Below are 23,361 nucleotides of genomic sequence, written 5' to 3' on the forward strand. Positions count from 1 at the left end.
AGCTGAAAGCAGGACTCTGGCCTGGGCAGAGCAGCTATAACTGCTAGGCAGGAGAGAGAAGCCAGAGCCCAAGCCTGTGTTCTGGCCTCCACTACTCACCCTATTGCTGTGATCACTGACTTTGATGATAGGTTCATTCTTCCTGAGATCCCACACAACTGCCTTGCCACTGGGGTGAGCAGAAGACAGAATGTGTTGGGCTTGCCGGTTCCAAGACAGTGCCTTGACGTCCTCTGGGGGCTGCTAAGGCAGGATGGGGACAGAAAGATGACAACTTGTCACCCCCTGGACAAAGTGACATCTGCTGTTCCACTGCTCCCAGCCACCCACAGCAAGTCCAAGAATAGACATGGGGCTACCCAAACTAAGACAGTGTTGGGAAGCTGGGAGTTGAATTTTCCAGGGAGGATCCTTTAAGGTATCAGTGTAGAAGCAGAAGGGATGGAAGGCACATCTAAGTTTTACTCCTACCCAAGGTTTTACTAAGAGGATAGAGTCAAGATTTTAAAAAACAGCCCTCTTGTCTAAGACAAAAAGAGAGGGAGAGAAGGAGGAAGATGAGGGAGAGAGGAAAACATAGATATCCAAGACCCCCACAGAGAGTGAGGCCGAGAGAAAAACCATAAGATGTTATCAAATTGAAACAACTTACCTCACTATACTGTAAGCACAAGACAGGGAAAAGGCCAGGAAGCAAAAAGATGGGCCCAGTTACAGACTGACAGACAGGCTCTCCAAGACACAAGACCAGACCCCCCAACTGCATGGGAGAGCCACATACAGGGAGAATAAAGCTGACCCTCCCCATAAAAAGGACAATGGTATGTATGGGGACCTACTCTTGCTCCGTCTTTGCTGGGCCCAATGCCCTACCCAACTCTGCGAAAGCTGACAGCACTCCCATCCTTTCTTGTGGTATCTTTTGCTCTCCTCACCTTTCATCTGCCTCCCAGAAACTCCTAGAACAAGTAATGAGCACAAACCAACCACCCCATATACACCGTCCACCCACCGGCCATCCTAGCTCTTATCTGGCTGGTAGCATGTTAGTCTATGGAGCTTTATTGCCCTCCAGTGGTAAAGCTTGAAATCTCGTGCGCTCCAACTGGCTCCAGAACACAAGACTTTACCTAGGAAAATCAGCTGCACACTCTAAGCAGCAGCCAGGGTTGGGTGGTGGAGGCGCTGCTCACCTGTGACTTGGATCCCAGGGTCATTGGCACATTCAAGTTATTCAGATCCCAAATGAAGACTTCAGAATCGCTGGCCCCTGAAGCCAGGAGGTTGCCCTGTATGAATAAAAGGTGTTTGGAGACACACCACCCTAGGAAGAAGTAGAGCAAGAAAGGAGGAAAGAAGCCCAAATTTGGGGCTATCAAAAGCCTCCCCTGAAACAGCCTGGAAAGGGATCAGAGTTACAGACCGGAGGCCACATGTGAATGCTTCCACTCAGATCTGTTGCTCCCTGGCTTGGCCATGTTTGACTAACCGAAATGTAGTACCTGTAGTACCTGGAAAGGATTAAAGTCGAGGGCTCTGACAGCCCCCGTGTGCTTCTGTTTCTGGGCAATCACAGGCTCCTTCCCCGAAGACAGGATGTGGGTCACATTGTATAGAATAAGCATGCCATTGTCCCCGCCGCCTGCAATAACCCCGGAGCTTTCCAGAAGCCCACTGCCAAAGCTCCCCCAGATCAGCTTGTGAAACCTATAAAGAGGAGGAACTGGCATCAGTACAAACTTAGGTTCATGTCAGTAAGCACAGGATGGGCATCTCTGTCAGCTTCTGCCATTATGCAGGCAGCCCCACCCCTAGCTGGAACTTGCCTGTATCCTTCATTTCCCAGACAGAAGGGAGGTATCCTCCACCCAGTCCTGCCCTTTCTCTGAAAAAATGTTTCATTTATGTTACACTAGAAGCCTGGAAGCCACTGCCTCTGAGTTGTGTGGAGGTGTGTGTGTATATACACACACACACACACATATATATATATACACACACACACACACACACACACATACACATATATATGTACATTTTTAAGTTAACATTGGGGTTATATGGGCCCTGTGATATATACTCCACTGCCTCTGAGTTGTGTGGAGGTGTGTGTATATATCTACACACACACACACACACACACACACACGTACATTTTTAAGTTAACATTGGGGTAATATAGGCCCTGTGATATATACTTCAAATAGATTACTTCACATAATCCTCACAACTCAAATAGTCAGGTAATAATAGCAACCACTTACACTGATTGAATACTTCCTATGTATCAGACACTGTTTTAAGTGCTTTAGATGTATTAGCTGACTGAATATTTAACAACCTCATGAAGCATTACTATTATTTCCATTTTCAATTGAGAAAACTGAAGCACAAAAAAGTTATAAAATTTCTGTACACAGAGCTAGTAATTTTATCTCCATTTTAGGATAAATGCTAGGAAGTAGCAGGGTCAAGGTTCAAAGTTAGGCCCATCTTATTCCAGAGCCTGAGCTCTTAACATCATAAAACACTGTCTCCTATTGAGAGAAAGATCCAAACTCTTCTGTAACTATTAGAAGCAGGCTCCCTAGACCAACAATTCACTCTCAAACTGGAAGTGAGAAAAGACCCAACGGCCTCCCCACCCCATGCCTCTCCCATGTGGCTGGCCCACTGGAGTGGCAATGTGGCTGCAAACGGCCAGCCCTGAAGACAGAGGCATGCAAGGATACGCTCCCATTCAGGAAATACTTTTCTGGCTTTCTGAGGATGCTTCTAACAAAATAATGCCAATGTCTTGCCCCAGAGAAAAAGATCCCTTTGGATCCCTGGACCCCTTCTAGAAAGTTTGGGCCCCCTGCAAAGCCCCTACGGAAGGCATATGAAATCCCTGAAGCCTCATAGGTGGTCTGTCTGTCATGTCACAGCTGCTAGCCAGGGACATTTCCACAGCCCTTTGGAGAAGCCAGATATCAAGCCAAATGAGGTTACAAGATCTCCAACTGCAAAGAAATATTCCCTAAGAACAGTCAGCAAAGCAACTGAGTGGGTGATAGGCAGGAACTTGTTAGGCCAGTCACTGGAGCAGAGCCAACTGGTCAGAAGCAAAGTGTGGGGCACCAGCTCGGACCAGGTCAGCATCTGAAGCAAAACAGCAGAGCCTACACAATGCTAGCTAAGAGGCTACCGCCAGAAAGGCTGTTTTCTAAGGTTGCAGTGATCTTAATATAGCAGAAGGATGTTTTTCCATATAGGTTCAAGAGACTGCCATGTCACCCAGGGACTGGAGCTCAGCAGGGGTAGAGGGCATGTCAACTGAGTAGCTAGAGAAGCCCACAGTAGGTCACACAGGAACCAGCAGAGGGTATGTCCAGTGAAAGACCCACATGGAGATGCAGAGGGTGCAGCGACCTCAGCACGGTCAGAACACATGACACACAGAACAGAGTAAAAGGCACCTGAGACCTCAAGGGGGAGTCACCAAAGGGTTGGAGAAGAGGGCAGTTACTTCAGAGTGGCAGTTACTTCAGTTTGTCACACACAGGGTGTGACAAAATGATTTTCTGTATGCATGTGGAAAGCACATTTCTGTGGTTAACCACCTCACTAGTGAGGGTAAAGCTGGCGCCTGAATAGGGTGTGATAGAGAGCAACCTGGGAGAATGGGCTTAACACCTAGGTGAAGTTACGCGAGGAAGGCGACTTGATGGTTCAGGGTGCTCAGGGAGTGTCCATCATCTCTACTCTGCAAATGAAACGGAACAAGAGATGGGTGGGTGTGTACTATTCCGCAACTTTCTGGTAAGTTTGGATTTTTTAAAAACAAAAAGTTAAAAAACAAAAAGGTGGTCTAGTTGGGCACAGTGCCTCACATCTATAATCCCAGCTACTCAGGAGGCCGGGGCAGGAGGATCACTTGTGCCCAGGAGATGGAAGCCAGCCTGGTCAATATAGCAAGACCCTATGTCTATTTTTTTTTTTAAAAAAGAAAGAAATATCTGCTGTATAAATTGTTTCCATGATTTATTCATTCCTTTGGTTTTGATTCTTTCATTTTCTTATTAAGTTTCTTTAAAATAAAAAATCCCAGCTTCATGTTAGTGAACTAAAGTGAAAAGAGTTTGTCCACATTCAAGCCAAAATAACGTGGGAAACTCAAGCCTCCCTAGAAGTCAAACAGAGTGGTTAAGGCAGTACTCCAAGCTGGAGAATGAATGGAGCATTGGCTGTTTGAGAGGCAAGCTACTTCTCTGAATGCCTATTATACAACAAACTACTACACATCTACTATGAATTCTCAGTTTACAGTAGAAAAAAAAAGTTTAGAGAAGTTAGATAAAGTGTCCAAGAGGACAGCAAGTAGCAGAGCTGGGATATAAACTCAGGTCTCTCCAACAACTAACCCATGCTCTACTATCTTAATGCCTCTAGAAAGAAAGCAAGTCTCGAGAAAAGGAAAACTGAGAGAAGTACACAAATGATTTTTTTTTTCTGCTTGACATTGTCCCTTACAGAAGGCCCTCAAAGAGAGGACACAGTGCTCCCCAAGTAGCTAGAATTGAGATAAAGGTAGAATGACAGAAAATAGATCCTCTACTTTCTCCATGTTACTTGACAATGGTTCTTCCAGAGGTTATGGGGGCCACTCCAGAGAGCTAGAAACTCAGTGTATAGAGAGGTAAGGTACAGCAGACCACACGCTGGCCTCTCACCTCATTTACCCACAGCAGCTATGTCCTCAGTCAATGATATAAAACAGTGTGATATTCTCCCAGAAAACTTTCTTTTTGAGTGAAATTCATCTAACAAACCAAACACTGTTTGCTTCACTGCACATGCTAATCCATATTGATTCTGACTGCATCCAGAGGCATTTATCCATGCACTCTCTTCAGCCTATTTATAGTTGATGCTGTCCCTTATCTCCCATACCAGTGTTTCAGAACATTTTTCTTTCAGTCAAATATTTCTAGGTAGATAATATTTCTCTGATGCATCATAGATTGAGGATAAGGGGATCTTCAGGATCCAAATTTGGTTGAGGCATGGGTTTGGAGAAAAGGGCAGGCAGAGAATGAGGAAGATTTTGAAAGGTATATGTTTAGTTGATAACAAAGAGATACAGGAAGAGGTTTAAAAATGGAAAAAGGAGGAAGACTACTAGAAAATAAAAGGGAATAAGAGACTGAACATGAAACCTGAATTCAGATCTCAGCTAGTTTCTTAGAAGTCATCTTGTACAATCTCTTCTTTATACATAAGTGAAGGAACCTGAGATAACTGACTTGATTTGCCCAAGTCACACAGCTCTATTAGTATTATGGCCAATGCTACAGCCCCATACAACTGTGCCTTATGCCACACTATGCAGAAGAAGACACAGAAAAAAAGAGAGAGGAAGACAGAAAGCAAAGGATGAGCGGCCCTCTATCTTCCCTGATCATCCTGGTCAATAGTTTATGATACTGACTGTTGAGCATGTGACCTAACCTAGACTGGAACAGAATGAAGTGGGTGTCTTAGACCCTGGGGTGTCTAAGATGATTGCTTCAGAAAGCCCCCAACAGGGCTGTGTCAAAGGTAATCCCTTTGGGATTTAGGTCTTTGGGAATGTGATTCAATCTTCCAACACAGTTATAGAGGTGGGAAAAGAAAGCAGAGATAAAATATTATAAATAGGGTTAACTGTACTATTTATTCTGGTTACTGGCCCCAAATTCCTACAGAGTGGAGTAGGAGTATGAGGTAAAGTTCATGACTCCCAAATTCAAACTAACAGCTTGAAAAACTCTTAAGACACTAAGACTAACTGAAGACTAACTGTAACTGAAGTGCTGGATTTGAATGCTGTCTGGTAACCCAGAAGTTTCTTCTTCTTCTATTTTTTTGAGGCAGGGTCTTGCTCTGTCGCCCAGGCTGGAGTACAGTGGTACTCAGCTCATTGTAACCTCTGCCTCCCACGTGCAAGCGATGCTGGTGCCTCAGACTCCCGAATAGCTGGGATTACAGGTGTGTGCCACCACGCCCAGCTGATTTTTGTATTTTTAGTACAGAGGGGGTTTCACCATGTTGGCCAGGCTGGTCTTGAACTCCTGGCCTCAAGCGATCTGCCCATCTCAGCCTCCCAAAGTGCTAGGATTACAGGCGTGAGCCACCGCACCTGGCTGGTAACCCAAAAGTTTATAATATCACTCATTCATATAACAAATATTTATTAAATACAAATATTTATTAAATATAACGCCAGGCACTGCTCTAAGTGCTGGAGATAGAGCAATGAGTAAAACATTAAAATCTCGGCCAGGCATGGTGGTTCACGCCTGTAATCCCAGCACTTTGGGAGGCTGAGGTGGTTAGATCACCTGAGGTCAGGAGTTCAAGACCAGCCTGGCTAACATGGTGAAACCCCATCTCTACTAATAATACAAAAATTAGCTGGGCATGGTGGCGCGCACCTGTAATCCCAGGTACTCGGGAGGCTGCAGGAGAATTGCTTGAACGCAGGAGGTGGAGGTTGCAATGAGCCAAGATTGAGCCACTGCACTCCAGCCTGGGTGACAGAGTGAAACTCTATCTCCAGAAAACAAAACAAAACAAAACAAAAAACCATTAAAATCTCTACCCACATGGATCTCAAAATTCAGTTCCTAAGATTATACTGCCTCTTTCTTAAGTACCCTTGACCCTAAGGAGCTACTACTATGCTGAAGCTGTTGCTTTGCTTGTTGAGGATTAGGACCCTTGCCTAGTGCCCCCTTACCCTTTTTTTTTTTTTTTTTTTGAGACAGAGTCTCCCTCTGTCGCCCAGGCTGGAGTGCAGTGGCGCGATCTCGGCTCACTGCAAGCTCCGCCTCCCGGGTTCACGCCATTCTCCTGCCTCAGCCTCCCGAGTAGCTGGGACTACAGGCGCCCACAACCGCGCCCGGCTAATTTTTTGTATTTTTAGTAGAGACGGGGTTTCACCGTGGTCTCGATCTCCTGACCTTGTGATCCGCCCGCCTCGGCCTCCCAAAGTGCTGGGATTACAGGCGTGAGCCACCGCGCCCGGCCCCCTTACCCTTTTTCCTTTTCCTATTAGCTTTCTCAGGTTGAACCCCTTTTTTAAGCTCCAGCATATAAACATCTTGAATTAGCTCACCCCTTTGAAGGGCCCCTTCTGAAATGCTTGGTTAGGGGCTAAGAGTATCTAATCATCATCAGTAAATCCTCAAGTGCCTGCTCTTCAAAGGATACAGGTACTGGAAATACAAAGAGATGTTAAAAAAAAAAAAAAAAACTGCAAAATAAGAGATGCTGTCATAAAGTGATGCAGGAGCTCAAGAAAGGGCAAACAACAACTAACTTTTCCTTATGAGGTTTTAACTATGAAAAGAAAGAGGGTACTTCCGCCTAAATATTTTAACTCTCTTAGCGGGACCAAGAAACGCACAAGGAGTTCATCAATCATCAGACGGAATGTTGCCTTCTAGACCAGTAACCTCAAATATAAAAAAAAATTAATAGAAATTATACGTTATTGATAGTATAAAAAAAAATTAGCCAGGTGTGGTGGCGCGCACCTGCAGTCCCAGTTACTCAGGAGACTGAGGCGGGAGAATCGCTTGAACCTGGGAGACGGAGGTTGCAGTGATCTGAGACTGCACCACTGCACTCCAGACTGGGCGAGAAAGTGAGACTCCGTCTCAAAAAATAAATAAATAAAAAATAGTAGAGCCAGCTGGCTCAGTGGCTCACACCTGTAGTCCCAGCACTTTGGGAGGCCGAGCAGGCTGATCGCTTGGGCTCAGGAGTTCAAGACCAGCCTGGGCAACATGGCAAAACCCCATCTCTTCTAAAAATATAAAAAATTAGCTGGGTGTGGTGGCATGTGCCTGCAGTCCCAGCTACTCAGGGGACTGAGGCGGGAGGATTGCTTGAGCCCAGGAGGTGGTTGCAGTGAGTCCTGATTGTGCCACTGCAATCCAGCCTGGGTGACAGAGTGAGATCCTGTTCCAAACAAAAACAAAAACAAAAACAGTATAGTAATACATGTATACATTTATATTGAATATATACCTTGAGTATAATGAATATTCACATTTTTTCTGATGATATAAAAATTTGGAGACCATCGCTTCAGACTGTAAGCCCCACCTTTATAAGATCTTTAAAAGAAGGGCAGAATAATGGAAAGAAGGTAGGCTTTGGACTCAAATAGGCCTTGACTTAAATCCTAGCTTCTCAGAGTTTCAGCTCCCTTCTATGTAAAATGGAAATATGGTACTTATCACTTATTATGAGGAATAAATAAAATGTACACAGCCCCTAGCACAGGGTCTGGCATGTATACATGTGCTCAATGAATGATAGTACCTAGCGCTGGAAGCCTGCAAGAGCCATGAAATCCATGAGAACCAATCAGTGTCTAAAAGCAATGAGGAGAGGATCATTCGTTCTCTTCCTTGTTGGCAGAGAGGGTGATATTGTGTAAGGTTGTTATCTTCACAAGAGCCAAGGGAGGAAGGACCCAATATCTCTGGGTTCAAAGATATGCCAGGTACACGTGGGTCCAGGCTTGTCTGAGGCATCTCTATCACATGCATTCAGCCTGACACTGCTATTGCTGCTGACCGGAAAGGTGGGGGTGGTTGTTTTTTAAATCCTTTTGCAAAATAAGCCCAGAGTTAACTTCTCTCCAACTTGGCAAAGCTCGTTCTTCCCTCACTTGGCTCCTCAGGAGCCCTGAGAAACACACACTGCTCCCAGGATTCCTCATCAGTATCTTCGTCAGGATCTACCCTGTATAGGTCAGACAATACCTGCTCGAGGCAGAAAGGACTCCTTTGTGTTTCAAGTCCAGAGAAGGGTCCCTGAAATCAACCTCAAATATTTCCAATGTGCCATTTGTGCTGAAGGAGGAATCTAGCTGTTGGGCAGATGTTCCTAGGCACAAGAAAAGGCAGCGTATAAGCAACAATATATGCATGGATTTCAGGTATAAGAGGGTTAAGGAGTGAAGAGGAGAAGGAACAGAAGAGGGCTGGGTATACCCTTTCTCAAAGGTAACTCCACAAAAGCAAGAAAACATTGGCCAGGCACGGTGGCTCACACCTGTAATCCCAGCAGTTTGGGACGCCGAGGTGGGCGGATCACAAGGTCAGGAGACTGAGACCATCCTGGCTAACACGGTGAAACTCTGTTTCTACTAAAAATACAAAAAAATTAGCCAGGCGTGGTGGCGGGCACCTGTAGTCCCAGCTACTTGAGAGGCTGAGGCAGGAGAATGGCGTGAACCCGGGAGGTGGAGCTTGCAGTGAGCCAAGATCGCGCCACTGCACTCCAGCCTGGGTGACAGAGTGAGACTCTGCTTCAAAAAAAAAAAAAACAAAAAGAAAGAAAACATGATGTACCTAACCTTGAGCCATAGTCCTAGGCAGCCCTCAGGTACCCAAAACACCTAATATCCCCTTGCTTATGCTGTGAGTCACCCTATCTTTCTATGATCTGAGAGCTTTCTCTGATGCAAAATAAATAATTCTAGATACTAAGTTTCCCCTCAACCTATGTACTCCCAGTGGATCCTAATCCACAGTGTCACCATACCTGTGGCCAGATACAAAGGGTATTGGCTGGCTGGGCTCCATGCCTGGACAGCTGGCCGCTCAAGTTCCTTCAGCTTCATGGTCTATCCTGTAGGTGGCAGAAAACTGACATGGCCCTCAGCCCACTGAAAATAGAAACCAGCAAACTTAACAGCCAGATCCAGGGAGCATCTGTGGACAAGAGTTCTTGTTTGTCTTTCTACACCACAGGATAGGGCATTTCAGGGCAACACAGAGTGACAAATACATGACCATCTGCAGATCTAAAGATAGTTCATTCACCCAATTACTGAAATGTAATACTTTAAACCTCAAAAGATACTCAACCACAATGGCTACCACAGGTCCAGTGGTGATAACCACCAAACCGGACAATCTCTCAGTGATTTTTGTCCATTTCCTTGGCTTTAAATAGCATCCATATGCTGATGATCCCCAAATTTATATCACTATCACAAATCTCTCCTCCAAGCTCCAAGTTCTTATATGCAATTTCTTCTTCTTCTTCTTTTTTTTTTTTAAGACAGAGTCTTGCTCTGTCGCCCAGGCTGGAGTGCAGTGCCACAATCTCAGGTCACTGCAACCTCTGCCTCCTGGGTTCAAGTGATTCTCCTGCCTCAGCCTCCCGAGTGGCTGGGATTACAGGCATGTGCCACTATGCCTGGCTAATTTTTGTATTTTTAGTAGAGACGTGGTTTTACCATGGTGGCCAGGCTGGTCTCAAACTTCTGACCTCAAGTGATCAGCTGCTTATATGCAATTTCTAATCAAATATTTCACTTGGATATAGTAGCTACCTAATGGGGGTGGGGAACTCCCATTTTAGTCTACCTAAAATGGAATTCTCTATTCTACCATCTCCTCTGGGTTTTTTGTTTTTTCAGAAAGGAGCAAAGTCACAGTCTCTTCTGTTCTTCCTCCAGTTTTCTTCATCTTGGTAAATGGTTCCACTATCTACCCAATTGCTCAACCCAGAAGCCTGAAAATCCCTCTTGATCCCTCCTTCTCCCTCATTCTCCTCTAATCCATCATTTAGTCTCCCTGATTTTACCTCCAAAGTATATCTTAATCTGTCTGCTTTTCTCTTATTTTTCACTGCCAACAGCCTTTTGATGATATCATCTCTCACCTGGAGTACTGCAACAGTCTCCCAACTAGCTATCCCCCTTTCTACTTAAGCCATTACCCAATTTGTTCTTTACACAGCGGCAGGAGTAAACCTCTAAAATAAAACATAGGGTTTTGGCATTCCATGCTTAAGATCTTTCAACGATTTCTATCACACACAGAATAAAATTCAAATTTCTTTGAGCCCTGCCCAAAGGCTCCAGCCTACCACTTCAACTTCATCTTTTGATAATTTTCTCCTTATTAATTGTGCTTGAGCCACACTAGCCTTTAATTTCCTGACATTTTCCTTCCTTAGAGCCTTTGCAAATGCTGTTCCCTATACTCTGAATGCTCTTCCCTTCACTTTCTACATGGCTGGCTCCTTATATTTTTCTGGGCTCAGCTTCTCACTTCCCCAAATAAGGGAACTATACAATCACAAAAAGTCTCAATTTTTTTCTTCCTAGCAATTTATAATGACACATTTTATTTACATTGACATTGTCGGTCTCTTCCACTAATACGCAAGCTCCACGAGAGCTGGCACTGTGTCTGCTTTTGTTCACCATGTTGTAACTAGTTTCCAAACGAACGTCTGGCACATGGTAAAAGCTCGAATCTGGACATCCATTTTAACTCTGTGATTTCTGATCTAATTCCAATATATATTCAAGGTCCTATCCCAACAGGCTAGCAAAGAGGTAGAAAGGATTTTTTAAAATTACACTGAACTTAGGGAGAAAGCTTGGGACCTACTGTGACCTGCTTGAGTAAGCTACAGTCAGATCAGTCTCACCTACAAAAACAGGAGATAGTATTACTAAATCTCTAACGTACTTTCCAGCGTGAAGAAAGTTTAAGCCTGCCCATTACGCCAAGATTTCCAAGGGACTTTTAAACACTTGTGGCTACTATCAGGTATCCTGTTACCAGCTCAACACTCCAAGTCACCAGTGCCACCTGCTGGTCACAGCCATCTTAATGTTTCTGAGAAAAGATCCCCTAATAACAAAAATAGGAGCTGCGATAAGCAGCTGTGCATATCTCATTTAATTCTCTCAGTGGTCCTATTAGGTAAGTACTACGATTACCCTATTTTCCAGAGACGACAACTGGCTAGGCTGGGATGTGAACCCCCATCAGAGCCCGTATTTCTAACCATCCCGTATTTCTAACCATTGTGCTAGTCGCAGCTAAACTCTAGAAAGTGTTTTAATCGCGGACAGTCTAGGAACTGGGAAAAATGGGCTCTTAATTCATATTGTTCAGAGGCATCTATTCACAAAAAAGGGCCCCTCCTGGGGTCAGATTGGCCATGGGGGCGTGAGGCGGAGATGACCAATGAAATGCTGGACAGACCTGCCGTGCAGGAGGGCACCAGCTACCCTTGGCAGCCCAGTCCTTAGGGAGGACGATCAGCACAGCTTCTTTCCCGCTGTCGCCGAAGAGAGGCGCGCCAGGGTCAGCAATGACAGGCCTTCCCGCCTAGCCCAAACGCAGCGACACCGGGTGGGCTTGGCCGGGCCAGGTCAGGACCAAGGCGGATGGGAAGGCGCGAGGCAGCGCTGAACAGGGAGACCCTCGTCAGGCTGGGGGCTCCCGTGCGGCAAGGGCAGTAGAGCCGGATCCAATTCAAGGGTAGGCGTAGTGGAGGCCCCGGCGCCCGGACCCGCGGGCAGGGCTAGTGCGGGCCGGGGGTCTCCGCAGCAAGGGGGCTCCTCTCGGCCCTCTGCCAAGAAAGGAGCAGTGTTCCGGGTCCCCAGCGCAATCTCTGCTCCCAGGGACCCCAGACCAGCAGGGGAAACCAACCTGTGCGTCGGACCCCTGGCAAGGGTCAAGCGCGGCAGCCGGAGCCGGTCCTCTGGCAGCGCTCTCGCGCGCAGCCGGGCGCTGTGGACGGCGGCTGCGGAGGGCCAAAAGCGGAGCGGACCTGGCAGAGCACCGCCGAAAACACGCTCCAGGGGCGCCGAGCCCGAGACCCAGACAGACCCACGGAGAACGTTTACAAACAGGATTATAGGTTTTAACCGGACCTCCCTCTCCTACCCTGTGATTGCGCAGTGGGTCAGATCTGGACCAGTAAGTTCTGGTCTATGCAGTTTGAGCCAGGCTCTAGGGCCAGTCTCTGAAAACGGGAAATACTAACTCATTATCTATGTATTGAAGGGGGACAAGACCCGACCCTAGCCCCAGGAGCCCTCAGTGGAATCCATTTAGTTGAAAACGTAAAAAGCAATCGAGGCTGTAAATGGCAGTGAGTGTTGCACTGCAGCCCAGCAGAACTGGCCCCAAAATTTGGTTGAATTAAGGGCTGCTAAGTGTGTGGAGGGTGAGACTACAGGGCCAGGGGCTTCCTGAAATATTTCAGGAACATAGGAGGGGTGTTATCCTCTGGAGCTGCAAGAACACAGGTGATACTCCAGCAAGGAGGAAGCAGCCAAACCGGCTAATAGGCACCCTGGAATTTTCCATACCGTGAATGCAGGCGGGGATTGGATGCGGATTGTGGTGTTCCAATTCAATTCTGCAGATCAGAGTTACTGAAAATTACAGGGAGGGATGCAATAACATAAAGATTATGTTTTGAGGCTAGCAATATGGAACCCCTTAGAGAGAGCAGAGCTGGAGGCAGGGACTCAAATTAGGAGACGAATAGAACAATCCACGTACTAGGTGATGAAAGCCTGGATTAACATAGTAGTGATGATTGTAAAGGAGAGCTGGACAGGCTCTCCTGACTGATAAAGTCTTTAGAGCCTGGGAGACTACAAAAACTATGGTGGTCTTTTAATAGAGCCAGAGAACTTCAGGTGAGGAGGGGGCCTGAAAAGATCTTTTTAAATTTTTAAGAAAATTTTATTTATTTATTTGAGACAGATTATCACTCTATCGCCCTGGCTGGTGTGCAGTGGCGCGATCGCGGCTCACGCCAACCTCCGCCTCCCAGGTTCAAGTGATTCTCCTACCTCAGACTCCCGAGTAGCTGGGACTACAGGCGCACACCACAACGCCCAGCTAATTTTTTGTATTTTTAGTAGAGACGGGGTTTCACCGTGTTAGCCAGGATGGTCTCCATCTCCTGACCTTGCAATCCACCCACCTCGGCCTCCCAAAGTGCTGGGATTACAGGCATGAACCACCACACCCAGCCAATCATGTATTTTTTATGTTGAAGAAACTGTGCCACTTCCAAATAAAAATGTTCTGTGGATCACACCTGTAATCTCAGCACTTTGGGAGGCCAAGGTGTGCATATCACCTAAGGTCAGGAGTTTGAGACCAGTCTGGTCAACATGGTGAAACTCCGTCGCTACCAAAAATATAAAAATTAGCCAGGCATGGTAGTGCTCGCCTGTAGTCCCAGCTACTTGGGAGGCTGAGGCGTGAGAATAGCTTGAATCCTGGAGGCAGAGGTTGCAGTGAGCTGAGATCGTGCCACTGTACCTCAGCCTGGGTGACAGAGACTCCATCTCCAAAAAAAAAAGTTCTGTAAGCAGCTTTAGATCTTAGAAACTTCTGCTTAATGCATGAATTCTCTGCATTCCTGCCCGATACACCTCCAAAGATTGGGGCCAGTTATCACGATGGGACCCAACTCGTGACACAACTCCAGTTCCCTTTCATGTGGATTTGGCAATTTTGAAGTCAGACACAAGGTAATTCTGTACATTATCTGTGCCTAGCCCATGCTTCCTACCAAGTACTCAAGTATTTCCTGAACTTCTTAGCTGACACAACAGGGAATGAAGCCCGAAGAAAAGTAAACAGGGTTGAAAACTAAATCTAAGAGGAGGAGGCAGAAGAGTTACTGATGGAATACTCCTAAAGAAATTTGAAACAGAAGCTTAAGGTCAGTTTTGGGTAGGACATGATTAAACAAAATTAAAAGTGCACTTTCTCAGCTCACACCTCTTAAGAATTCTTGCTGGGAGTGGTGGCTCATGCCTGTAATCCTAACACTTTGGGAAGCTGAGGTGGGCAGATCACCTGAGGTCAGGAGTTCAAGACCAGCCTGGCCAATATGGTCAAACTACATCGCTACCAAAAAATACAAAAAAAATTAGCTGGGCATGGTGGTGTGCACCTGTAATCCCAGCTATTTGGGAGGCTGAGGCACAAGAATCACTTGAACCTGGGAGGCAGAGGTTGCAATGAGCTAAGATCATGCCACTGCACTCCAGCCTGGGTGACAGAGTGAGACCATGTCTCAAAAAAAAAAAAAAAAAAAAAAAAAGAAAGAAAAAAAAAGAAAAAAATTCTTTTTGGCCTGGCATAGTGGTCTACACCCATAATCCCAACACTTTGGGAGGCCAAGGCAGGTGGACTGCTTGAGCCCAGAAGTTTAAGAACAGCCTGGGCAACATGGTGAAACCCTGTCTCTACAAAAAAATACAAAAATTAGCCAGGTGTGGTGGTGCATGCCTGTGGTCCCAGCTGCTTGGGAGGCTACAATGAGAGGACCACTTGGGCCTGGGAGGTAGAGGTGCAGTGAGCTGTGATCACACCACTACACTGCAGCCTGGGCAACAGAGTGAGACCCTGTCTCAATAGTAGTAATGATAAAGAATTATTTTTGCTTTGTATTATAACTGCTGGTCTCCAATGTAATATTTGAAGGCGATTACTTTGTCTTGCTCAGTTTTATATCTCCAGGGCTTATCAGTGTTTGATACATATTAGACACACAGGTGTTTGTTAAGGAAATGATTATCAAATGCTATAGAGAATGGAGACACATAAAAAGCCAGTGGGGACCTTCAAAGAATAGCATTCCACAAGTATCCACTCCCTGACCTCACAAAAGGTCTCTCACTGCCTGCACAGCTAGGACTCCACATCTAATTTGAAAGAATTTGCTTCTTTTGGTCCCATTAAATGTATGCTTTTTTATGGGACAGGTTTTCTGGCATATACTGTAACTTAAGAAAATGTCCCCAAAGGAATACGGGTTGGTTCACTTAAATGGATGCATGAGGGCTGGGTACAGTGGCTCCTGCCTGTATTCCCAGTACTTTAGGAAGGTGAGGCAGGAGGACTGCTTGAGGCCAGGAGTTTGAGCCAGCCTGGGCAACATAGCAAGATCCCATCTTAACAAAAAATAAGAAACTTAGGAGTCATACATACCAGTAATCCTACCTACTAGGGAGGCTGAGCAAGGAGGATCCCTTAAGCCCAGGGGTTTGAGGTTACAGGGAGCTATGATTGTGCTACTGCACTTCAACCTGGGGAACAGAGGAAGATCCTATCTCTAAATAAAACAAAAAACAGATGAACGAGATAGACTCTGAAAAACATAGTTTTTCTCTAAGGCTGTCATAGGAGTATGGATGAGTCATTAAAAGTAATCAAAGCTGTGAACATGTTCAGTAGTAACTCACTGCCTGTCCTCTAATTCATAAACACAGGTAATGTCGACTTATTAAGAAGCTATGATTCAGAAGCTGCTTTGGAATAAGGAATATTCTTCTTAAAACAGAAATAAGATCAGAGGCAGTCACAGCCTTAGGCAGACAGGACAAAAACACTTATCAGTCCTGTAATACACTTGAAACACGTTAGAGCACAATTTTTTCCAACTAACCACTATTATTAAGGAGATTTTTTTTGAGACAGTCTGGCTGGCTCTGCCGCCCAGGCTGGAGTGCAGTGGCGCCATCTCACCACAACCTCCACCTCCTGGGTTCAAGCGATTCTCCTGCCTCAGCCTCCGGAGTAGCTGGGATTACAAGCATGCACCACCAAGCTTAGCTAGTGTTTTGTATTCTTAGTAGAGATGGGGTTTTGCTATGTTAGTCAGGCTGGTCTTCAACTCCTGGCCTCAAGTGTTTCACCCGCCTCGGCCTCCCAAAGTGCTGGGATTACAGGCTGAGCACCCACGCCATGCCAAGGTTTTTTTCGAGACAGGGTCTTGCTCTGTTGCCCAGGCTGGAGCAGTGTTGCAAATATGGCTCACTGCACCCTCCTGGGCTCAAATGATCCTCCCTCCTCATCCTCCTGCACAGCTGGGACCACAGGCACACACTGCTGTGCCCAGCGAATTTTTTGAAAATTTTTTTTGCAGAGATGGGGTCTCGTCATGTTGCCCAGGCTAATCTCAAAGTCCTGAGCTTCAAGCAATCCTTCCGCCTCAGCCTCCCAAAGTGTTGGGATAATAGGCATGAGCTACCAGACCTACACTAGAAAGGTTTTTTATGGGAAATAAATCTTGTTTCAACTTAGGAAGTTAGGAACATTTCTTCCTTGACCCTATAAATGGGAAAAGGAGCGAACCTTAACACCTCCACATGGCTAAAACCCTTAAGTACCTTCATAACCCAAGTGAAATTAACAAATTAATATTTTGTGCCTAAGCCCCCATCCACCCCACCCTCCTATCCTTTAAATTTCAGAATAAGAAAACAGGGAAGAGGGCAGACATCAAGCAGAAAAAAAGGGAAAAGGATGCGGTTCCTCAGGGCAGTGACTATTCCTGGGAAAATGAGGCACAAATACCACAGCACTGAGTTTTATTAGGGATTTCATTAAGATTAAATTTCTAGGAATAAGGGAGTCCTAGTTAAGAGGACACAAAAGCCCACGAAGCCTCCTCAGATCTCATAGTGAACCACCAGCTCAGGTTCTTTGGAGGGATCGCCGCCTCGTTCCAGGTACAGATTATTGTAAGGATACTGCTTTGGTCCCTAAGGAAAAAACACAGGTCAGCAAGAACATACATTCAGTCAATACCTGGCTACACCCCACTGAGTTAACAATCATGCATGGTAAATGGGTAGGCAGTAGCCTCTAGTCAGACCCAGCTGGGCTAGGACAGCAGGAACAGCAATCCTCTTCCTCACTCAGGCCAAGGCAGAGAGAAAGCCTAAATTGTAAGAGAAGTGGTGCCTATACTGTGAGGGGGAAGGAGAAAGGGGGAGGGAAGGGAATAGGGAAAGGAGGGGAAGGGAGGAAGAGAGGGAGGGAGGTAAAGAAATAGAAAAGAGAGAGTGTCAGAGTCAGAGGCAACGCTTTCTAAATGAGACGATGCATCCATCCATCCCACTCTCTCTCGGGGTCGAGACAGACTCAATCTCCTTTAAGTCACTCAGCCTCTAATGGTTCCACCACTAAAGTGGCCCAGCAAATGAGGCGTGCAGGAGCAGTGGTGGGGGAAAGCACAGAGGAGACAAGGCTGGAACGTGCTTTAGGGGCTGCTGGCTTTACCAACAAACAGCTGTCAGCTCAAGGGGAGGAGAAAAGGGTGATATGCTTACAGAACTGAAAAATGGAAGAGCCACACTGTGTTTCTTGCTCTCCTGAAGTCAAGTTAGTGCTCACTCTAGCCCTACGTGCATTCTCCAGCATGGAGCCCCTGGGGCTTGGTAGGAAGGCTCGTGTCAGTGCACACAGACATACCAGCTACCTTCAGGACACTGATTGTCTCTGCAGAGGTAGCACTGGGCAGCCAACTGCAAACACAGCAGCCTCCCTGCTTTCAGTTTCTCTCCTTCTAATACATCCTGGAGACTACTCCCAGATTAATCATCCTAAGAACTCAGCATTCATTATGTCACTCTTCTGTTCGAAAACCCAGAATGGTTCCCTGCCACCTAGAGGCAGACCAAGTCATCACTGTATCCCCAACCGCTAGCACAGTTTGCACCTGGTACATAGTAGAGGCTCCATAAATATTTGTCAAATTAATGCTTTATTACACCATCAAGTCCAAATCCCTTAGCAATGACATAAAAGCTGCCCAACCTAACTGCTCAACTTATCTCACAATACTTTTTAACACAGTGATTTCCAAATCTAGGTGCACATCAGAATTACCTGGGAGCTTATTAAAAATATGGCTTTTAGAACCCTACTGCGATGCTACTGAATTAGGACCACCAAGAAGCGGGGCCTGGGAATCTGGATTTTTAGCAAGTCTCCAGGAAACCAACCAATGCAGCTGGTTATTTAGGAACCATTTTATACATCTATTCTATTCTAGCTAACTCATTCACCCTCCTTTTCCTTCATTGTTTTCTTTTTCTTTTTTCTTTTTTTTTAGACAGTCTTTCTCTCTTGCCCAGGCTGGAGGGCAGTAGTGTGATTTCAGCTTACTGCAACCTCCGCCTCCCAAGTTCAAAGGATTCCTGTGCCCCAGCCTCCCAAGTAGCTGGGATTACAGGCATGCACCACCATGCCTGGCTAATTTTTTTGTATACTTTGTAGAGACGGGGTTTCACCATGTTGCCCAGGATGGTCTTGAACTCCTGAGCTCAAGCAATCTGCCCGCTTCAGCCTCCCAATGTGCCGAGATTACATGCACAGGTCACCATGCCTGGCCTCCTTCATTGTTTTCTCTTGCCCTAAATGTTTTCTCCAACTTTCCACCACCCAAAGCCTGTGTGTGTGTGTGTGTGTGTGTGTGTGTGTTAGCATCTAGGTAGCCCTTCTCCTTGACACTAACTCATATACTATCACATACATTCACTATACACATATATACACATAAATTGTACAGAATTCCCACATATCTGTTCAAATGTTGCTCATGTAACTTATCTAAATTTTCTTAACTAACCTTCCTTAAAGCTAGATAATTCATTTCTACGTCCTTTACATTCTCCAAAATGTAAGTCTATGCCTGTAGTGGACACTTAATTGCTTCCAATATACTACAGGAAGTGCCCTTCACATGTCCAGCAAAGGGTAAGATTTTAGCTCAAGATTCCTTAACTCTACTGTAAAGATCACTTAATGAAATATTGTTGATAAATATAATCCCCAAATGGCAACTCTGGAGACTAGCTGGTTTCCATACACTCATTGCTCATCTAGTCTTCAAGTGTATCTACTCACTGAGACTGGTCCAAGAAGTAGGGGTGGAGAAGTGCTCTGGTACTTGTGGCAGGCCAGTGGGTCAAGGCCCTTCTATCTTCCTATCTCCTAAGACTCCAGGAAGCCAAGCTTGGTATTGGTTGGATTCCTATCCCAGAGACTTCACTCCCTCAGGAAATGGGGCTAAGCAAACATGCCTAAGGGAGCACTTCTCGGATACTCACCACAGGCTGGTAGGAAGGGTACACGTCCCCCACCCAGAACATGAATGTCATGAAAGCCAGGAAACCGAAGAGGTGCATACACATGACATTCCAAGAAACAGGTGTGGGGGATGTATCCACACGGTTCCTGGTGTACATGTCTATGTGCCAGTGCATCTGAGACAGAAAGACAAATAGCTGTCACATACTACTCTTCCTGCAAAATGCAGGCAAGTCCCCAGTGATCAGAGCCTGATACAAGGTTAGACAGAAGCATTCTACTGCCCTGGGGCAACATGCTGAGAACCAGGTCTGAGGCACACTGCCCTACAGGATTGGATGCTGGCCTCTGTCTAGGTTCTTCTAGGTTCTGCTGAATAGGGACAGCTCAATCATGGAAGTGCACAACTTTCACAGTACAGAGTTTCATGATTCCCAGATGTCCCATTCAGTGTGCCACATGCAACCTCAGATCTCACATCACTGAACCTTGCTTCCTTGAGCAGAAAAGCTTAGTGTTACTTGGTCAAAGAAGTGCCATCTGAGCTAAAGAATCTCCAAGAAGACAAAGGGAGAAGGAAGGTCAAATGAGATATGGTTCTCTCACCGGTTCACCCCAGTTCAACCTCAGGTCCGGTTGGTCCCAGCTATACCATGGATCCCTCTCATGCTGTGAACGGTCAGGGAGCTTCGGGTAGTCGCCATACCTGAGAGACAGCAGGAACTTCTGGAAGGGGCTGTGAGCAGCCTCAGACAATTCAGAGTCTCCTCATCTTATAGATGAGAAACCAAGTGACAGAGATAACTGCCTCACCTAAGGACAAAGGAACTAAATCTCAAGACAAGAGCTCGAGTTCTAGTCACTAAGCACAGAACTAACCATAGAAGTCCAAATTGTATTTAAAAGTTCATGGCAAGCTCTGAAATATTTTAATGTATATAAGCTTTCCCAGGGCCAGGTGTGGTGGCTTATGCCTGTAATCCCAGCACTTTGGGAGGCCGAAGTGGGCAGATCACCTAAGGTCAGGAATTCAAGACCAGACTGGTCAACATGGCGAAACCTCATCTTTACTAAAAATACAAAAATTAGCTGGGTGTGGTGGCAGATGCCCATAATCTCAGCTACTCAGGAGGCTGAGGCAGGAGAATCACTTGAACCCGAGAGGTTGAGGTTGCAGTGAGCCGAGATCGCGCCATTGCGCTCCAGCCTAGGCAACAAGAGTGAAACTGTCTCAAAAAAACAAAACAAAACAAAAAACCAGCTTCCCCAAACTTCTTTCAATAAAAAGAAAAAAAGTCACACAATCATGTAATATTATAGATGAAAGGGAATTTAGCAATCAATTACAGTCACCTGCCACATAACACTTCGGTCAACGACGGACCACATATACAAAGGGGGTCCCGTAAGTTTATAATAAAGCTGCCCTATAAATGTGTACCATTTTTTATCTTCTTTTCTTTTTTGAGATGGAGTCTTGCTCTTGTCGCCTAGGCTGGAGTGCAATGGCACAATCTCAGCTCGCTGCAACCTCCACCTACCGGGTTCAAGCAATTCTCCTGCCTCAGCCTCCCAAGTAGCTGGGATTACAGGTGCCCACCACCACGCCCGGCTAATTTTTGTATTTTTAGTAAAGACAGGGTTTCGCCATGTTGGCCAGGCTAGTCTTGATCTCCTGATCTCGTGATCCGCCTGCCTTGGCCTCCCAAAGTGCTGGGATTACAGGTGTGAGCCACAGTGCCTGGCCCATTTTTTACCTTTTATAGCATATTTTTATGTCCCTTTTCTATGTTTAGATACACAAATACCATTGTGTTACAACTGCCCACAGTATTTAGTACAACAACATGCTGTACAGGTTTGTGGCCTAAGAGCAATAGGCCATACCATAAAGCTGTGGTGTGTAGCAGGCTATACTATCTAGGTTTCTGTAAGTACACTCTCTGATGTTCATACAATGAGATCACCTAAAAACACATTTCTCAGAATGTATCCCTGTTGTTAAATGACACATGACTGTACTCTGATTTTCATTAGACAGAAAATGAAAAATTAAAGTTTAGAGTCTGAATCCAAAGTCACCCAGCTAATTGGAATAAAAACAAAAAGAGTACGAATTAGAAAACCATTCTTCTCATAATAACTGTGTTCTTGACCACCCAGCTGGCAGTCATCTCCATGTCTTAAATACCTCATGAGACCTCTTGCTAAGCTGGGTTTTCCCCCAACAAATCCAGGTTCATCTGACACTGACTTCGAACAAGAATGCTCTTGTTCACAACATAAAAAACAAAACAAAACAGGAAATGATGACAACTAGGCATATGCTACAGAAAATGAGTGTATAGTAAGAAGAATAGAAGTTGCTGAAACCAAGATTGAAAGAGTGATGTTAGGACAGGAAATAAAGGTGATGATAATCACTTCAGATAATTAACCACTGGGATGTTATGTGGGTACAGATACGGAAGAGTGTGGAAGGGATAGGATAACATCAACTGGAGTAAGTAAGGGGGCTGGTTGTTTAATCTGCTTAATAGTTGCTACGATTTCCACAGCACTAACAGAAAAAAAAATTTTTTTTTTTAAAGAGACATACACATAAATATAGAGTACTCGTTTACAAATAAGGTTCTCATGATAGGAGTCCAGCTCCAGCCTGGTCACATGCCTGGATGACAGCACCTGAGCCCAGCAGATGCTCAATCTAAATGAAACTCCACGCTCTGGATAGAGCCAAGGAAGGTTCCTGCTATTCGGGGGTCCTCGAGGGAGCCATTAAAACCTCGGCTTCCTCATTTAAGGAAACAGCCTGAGCCAAGGAGAAAATTGAAGTCCTCTCAGCTGCAGCTGCTCACCCACCCCCTCCCACCTCCCTCCACAGAGAAAAGCACCCACTCCATTGACTCTGAGAGGTCACGAGAAGGTTCGGGAGAAAGGGTCACAGTCAAGCCACCCAACCCAGCCGGCCTTCTCCCATCACTACTTGGGTGCGAGCAGACCCTCTCTGTCTCACCCCATGCCCTCATCCGGGTAAGGCTCGTAGTCTTCCACAAGCATATTATACTTCTTGGCGGCGGCGGCCCGTTCTTCTGGGGTCCTAGGATAGGGCCCTGGCAACATGTCCTTGGTCATGCGGGAGGCTAAAGCGCAGAACAGAACAGGTCAGAAGCGAGCCCGCTCTCCGGCCGCTCCGAAGGCTTCAAGTCACAGGGGCTGCAGAGATCCGAGATCGGGACTTCGCAGGATCAGCGCGACCCTCCACCCCATTTTCTGGATATCAACGCCACCTCCGCTCCCTACCCGGAGTCTGCCGCCGCGGCATCCACGATCCCCCCTCCCGATACACCAAACCTCAGGCACCCCCTTCCCACAATGAGGTCTCTCCCATTCTCGCGGACCTGTCCGTGCGCCCAGCGGCACCACGTTCCGGGATGCCCTTTGCAGCCACTGAACTCCCAGGACCCCGGCCCTGGCCACCGCCATCTTCACCTTCTTCACGTTTCCCTTCTGCACATGCGCAAAGACCTGTCACGGCGGCTGAGCCGGGCCAAATGTGACGGAGGAAGCCGGGAGTGAAGAAAAGTCGAAGGGTTCAACGTGGGCGGGGTTTAAATACGGAGTTGGGAAGCCAAGGGCTGGATAGAGGCTGGGAGGG

The 23,361-nt window shown here is 46.2% G+C and overlaps 2 protein-coding genes and 1 long non-coding RNA gene across 55 annotated transcripts in view; 1 reads left to right on the forward strand and 2 right to left on the reverse strand.

The window, feature by feature from the left end:
* Nucleotides 1-12,589, reverse strand: part of SEC31B (SEC31 homolog B, COPII coat complex component) — a 34,196-nt gene extending 21,607 nt beyond the window's left edge. For 20 of the 50 annotated variants that reach the window (XM_077947287.1, XM_077947283.1, XM_077947270.1 and 17 more), the window contains exons 1-6: nucleotides 12,501-12,589; nucleotides 9,583-9,706; nucleotides 8,799-8,922; nucleotides 1,512-1,707; nucleotides 1,194-1,289; nucleotides 100-240 (exon numbers count right to left, since the gene is read on the reverse strand). In XM_077947287.1, coding sequence (XP_077803413.1) covers nucleotides 100-240; nucleotides 1,194-1,289; nucleotides 1,512-1,707; nucleotides 8,799-8,922; nucleotides 9,583-9,661 — 636 coding nt within the window. In that variant the 5' untranslated portion in view covers nucleotides 9,662-9,706; nucleotides 12,501-12,589. Of the gene's footprint in view, nucleotides 1-99; nucleotides 244-1,193; nucleotides 1,290-1,511; nucleotides 1,708-8,798; nucleotides 8,923-9,582; nucleotides 9,707-12,500 lie in introns of all 50 variants that reach the window. The other 30 variants (XM_077947285.1, XM_077947281.1, XM_077947268.1 and 27 more) reach the window with 3 other exon arrangements.
* LOC144331264 (uncharacterized) lies at nucleotides 7,898-12,580 on the forward strand. 2 transcript variants are annotated; one of them, XR_013398274.1, is made up of 2 exons: nucleotides 7,898-9,211; nucleotides 10,295-11,311. It is a non-coding gene; the product is annotated as an uncharacterized LOC144331264 (long non-coding RNA). The 2 variants fall into 2 exon arrangements; XR_013398273.1 differs by lacking the exon at nucleotides 7,898-9,211 and adding an exon at nucleotides 9,325-10,119 and having other exon boundaries at nucleotides 10,295-12,580.
* A 4,593-nt stretch (nucleotides 12,590-17,182) lies between the features above and the next one.
* NDUFB8 (NADH:ubiquinone oxidoreductase subunit B8) lies at nucleotides 17,183-23,229 on the reverse strand. 3 transcript variants are annotated; one of them, XM_077945298.1, is made up of 5 exons: nucleotides 23,196-23,229; nucleotides 22,720-22,846; nucleotides 20,310-20,409; nucleotides 19,724-19,879; nucleotides 17,183-17,371 (listed from the first exon to the last, which is right to left on the reverse strand). In XM_077945298.1, exons 2-5 carry the CDS (start codon nucleotides 22,836-22,838, stop codon nucleotides 17,279-17,281), a joined length of 468 nt encoding a protein of 155 aa, XP_077801424.1. In that variant the 5' UTR covers nucleotides 22,839-22,846; nucleotides 23,196-23,229; the 3' UTR covers nucleotides 17,183-17,278.
* Between the last annotated feature and the right edge of the window lie 132 nt (nucleotides 23,230-23,361).

Source organism: Macaca mulatta, chromosome 9 (assembly GCF_049350105.2).
Source record: "Macaca mulatta isolate MMU2019108-1 chromosome 9, T2T-MMU8v2.0, whole genome shotgun sequence".
Taxonomy (NCBI): Eukaryota; Metazoa; Chordata; class Mammalia; order Primates; family Cercopithecidae; genus Macaca; species Macaca mulatta.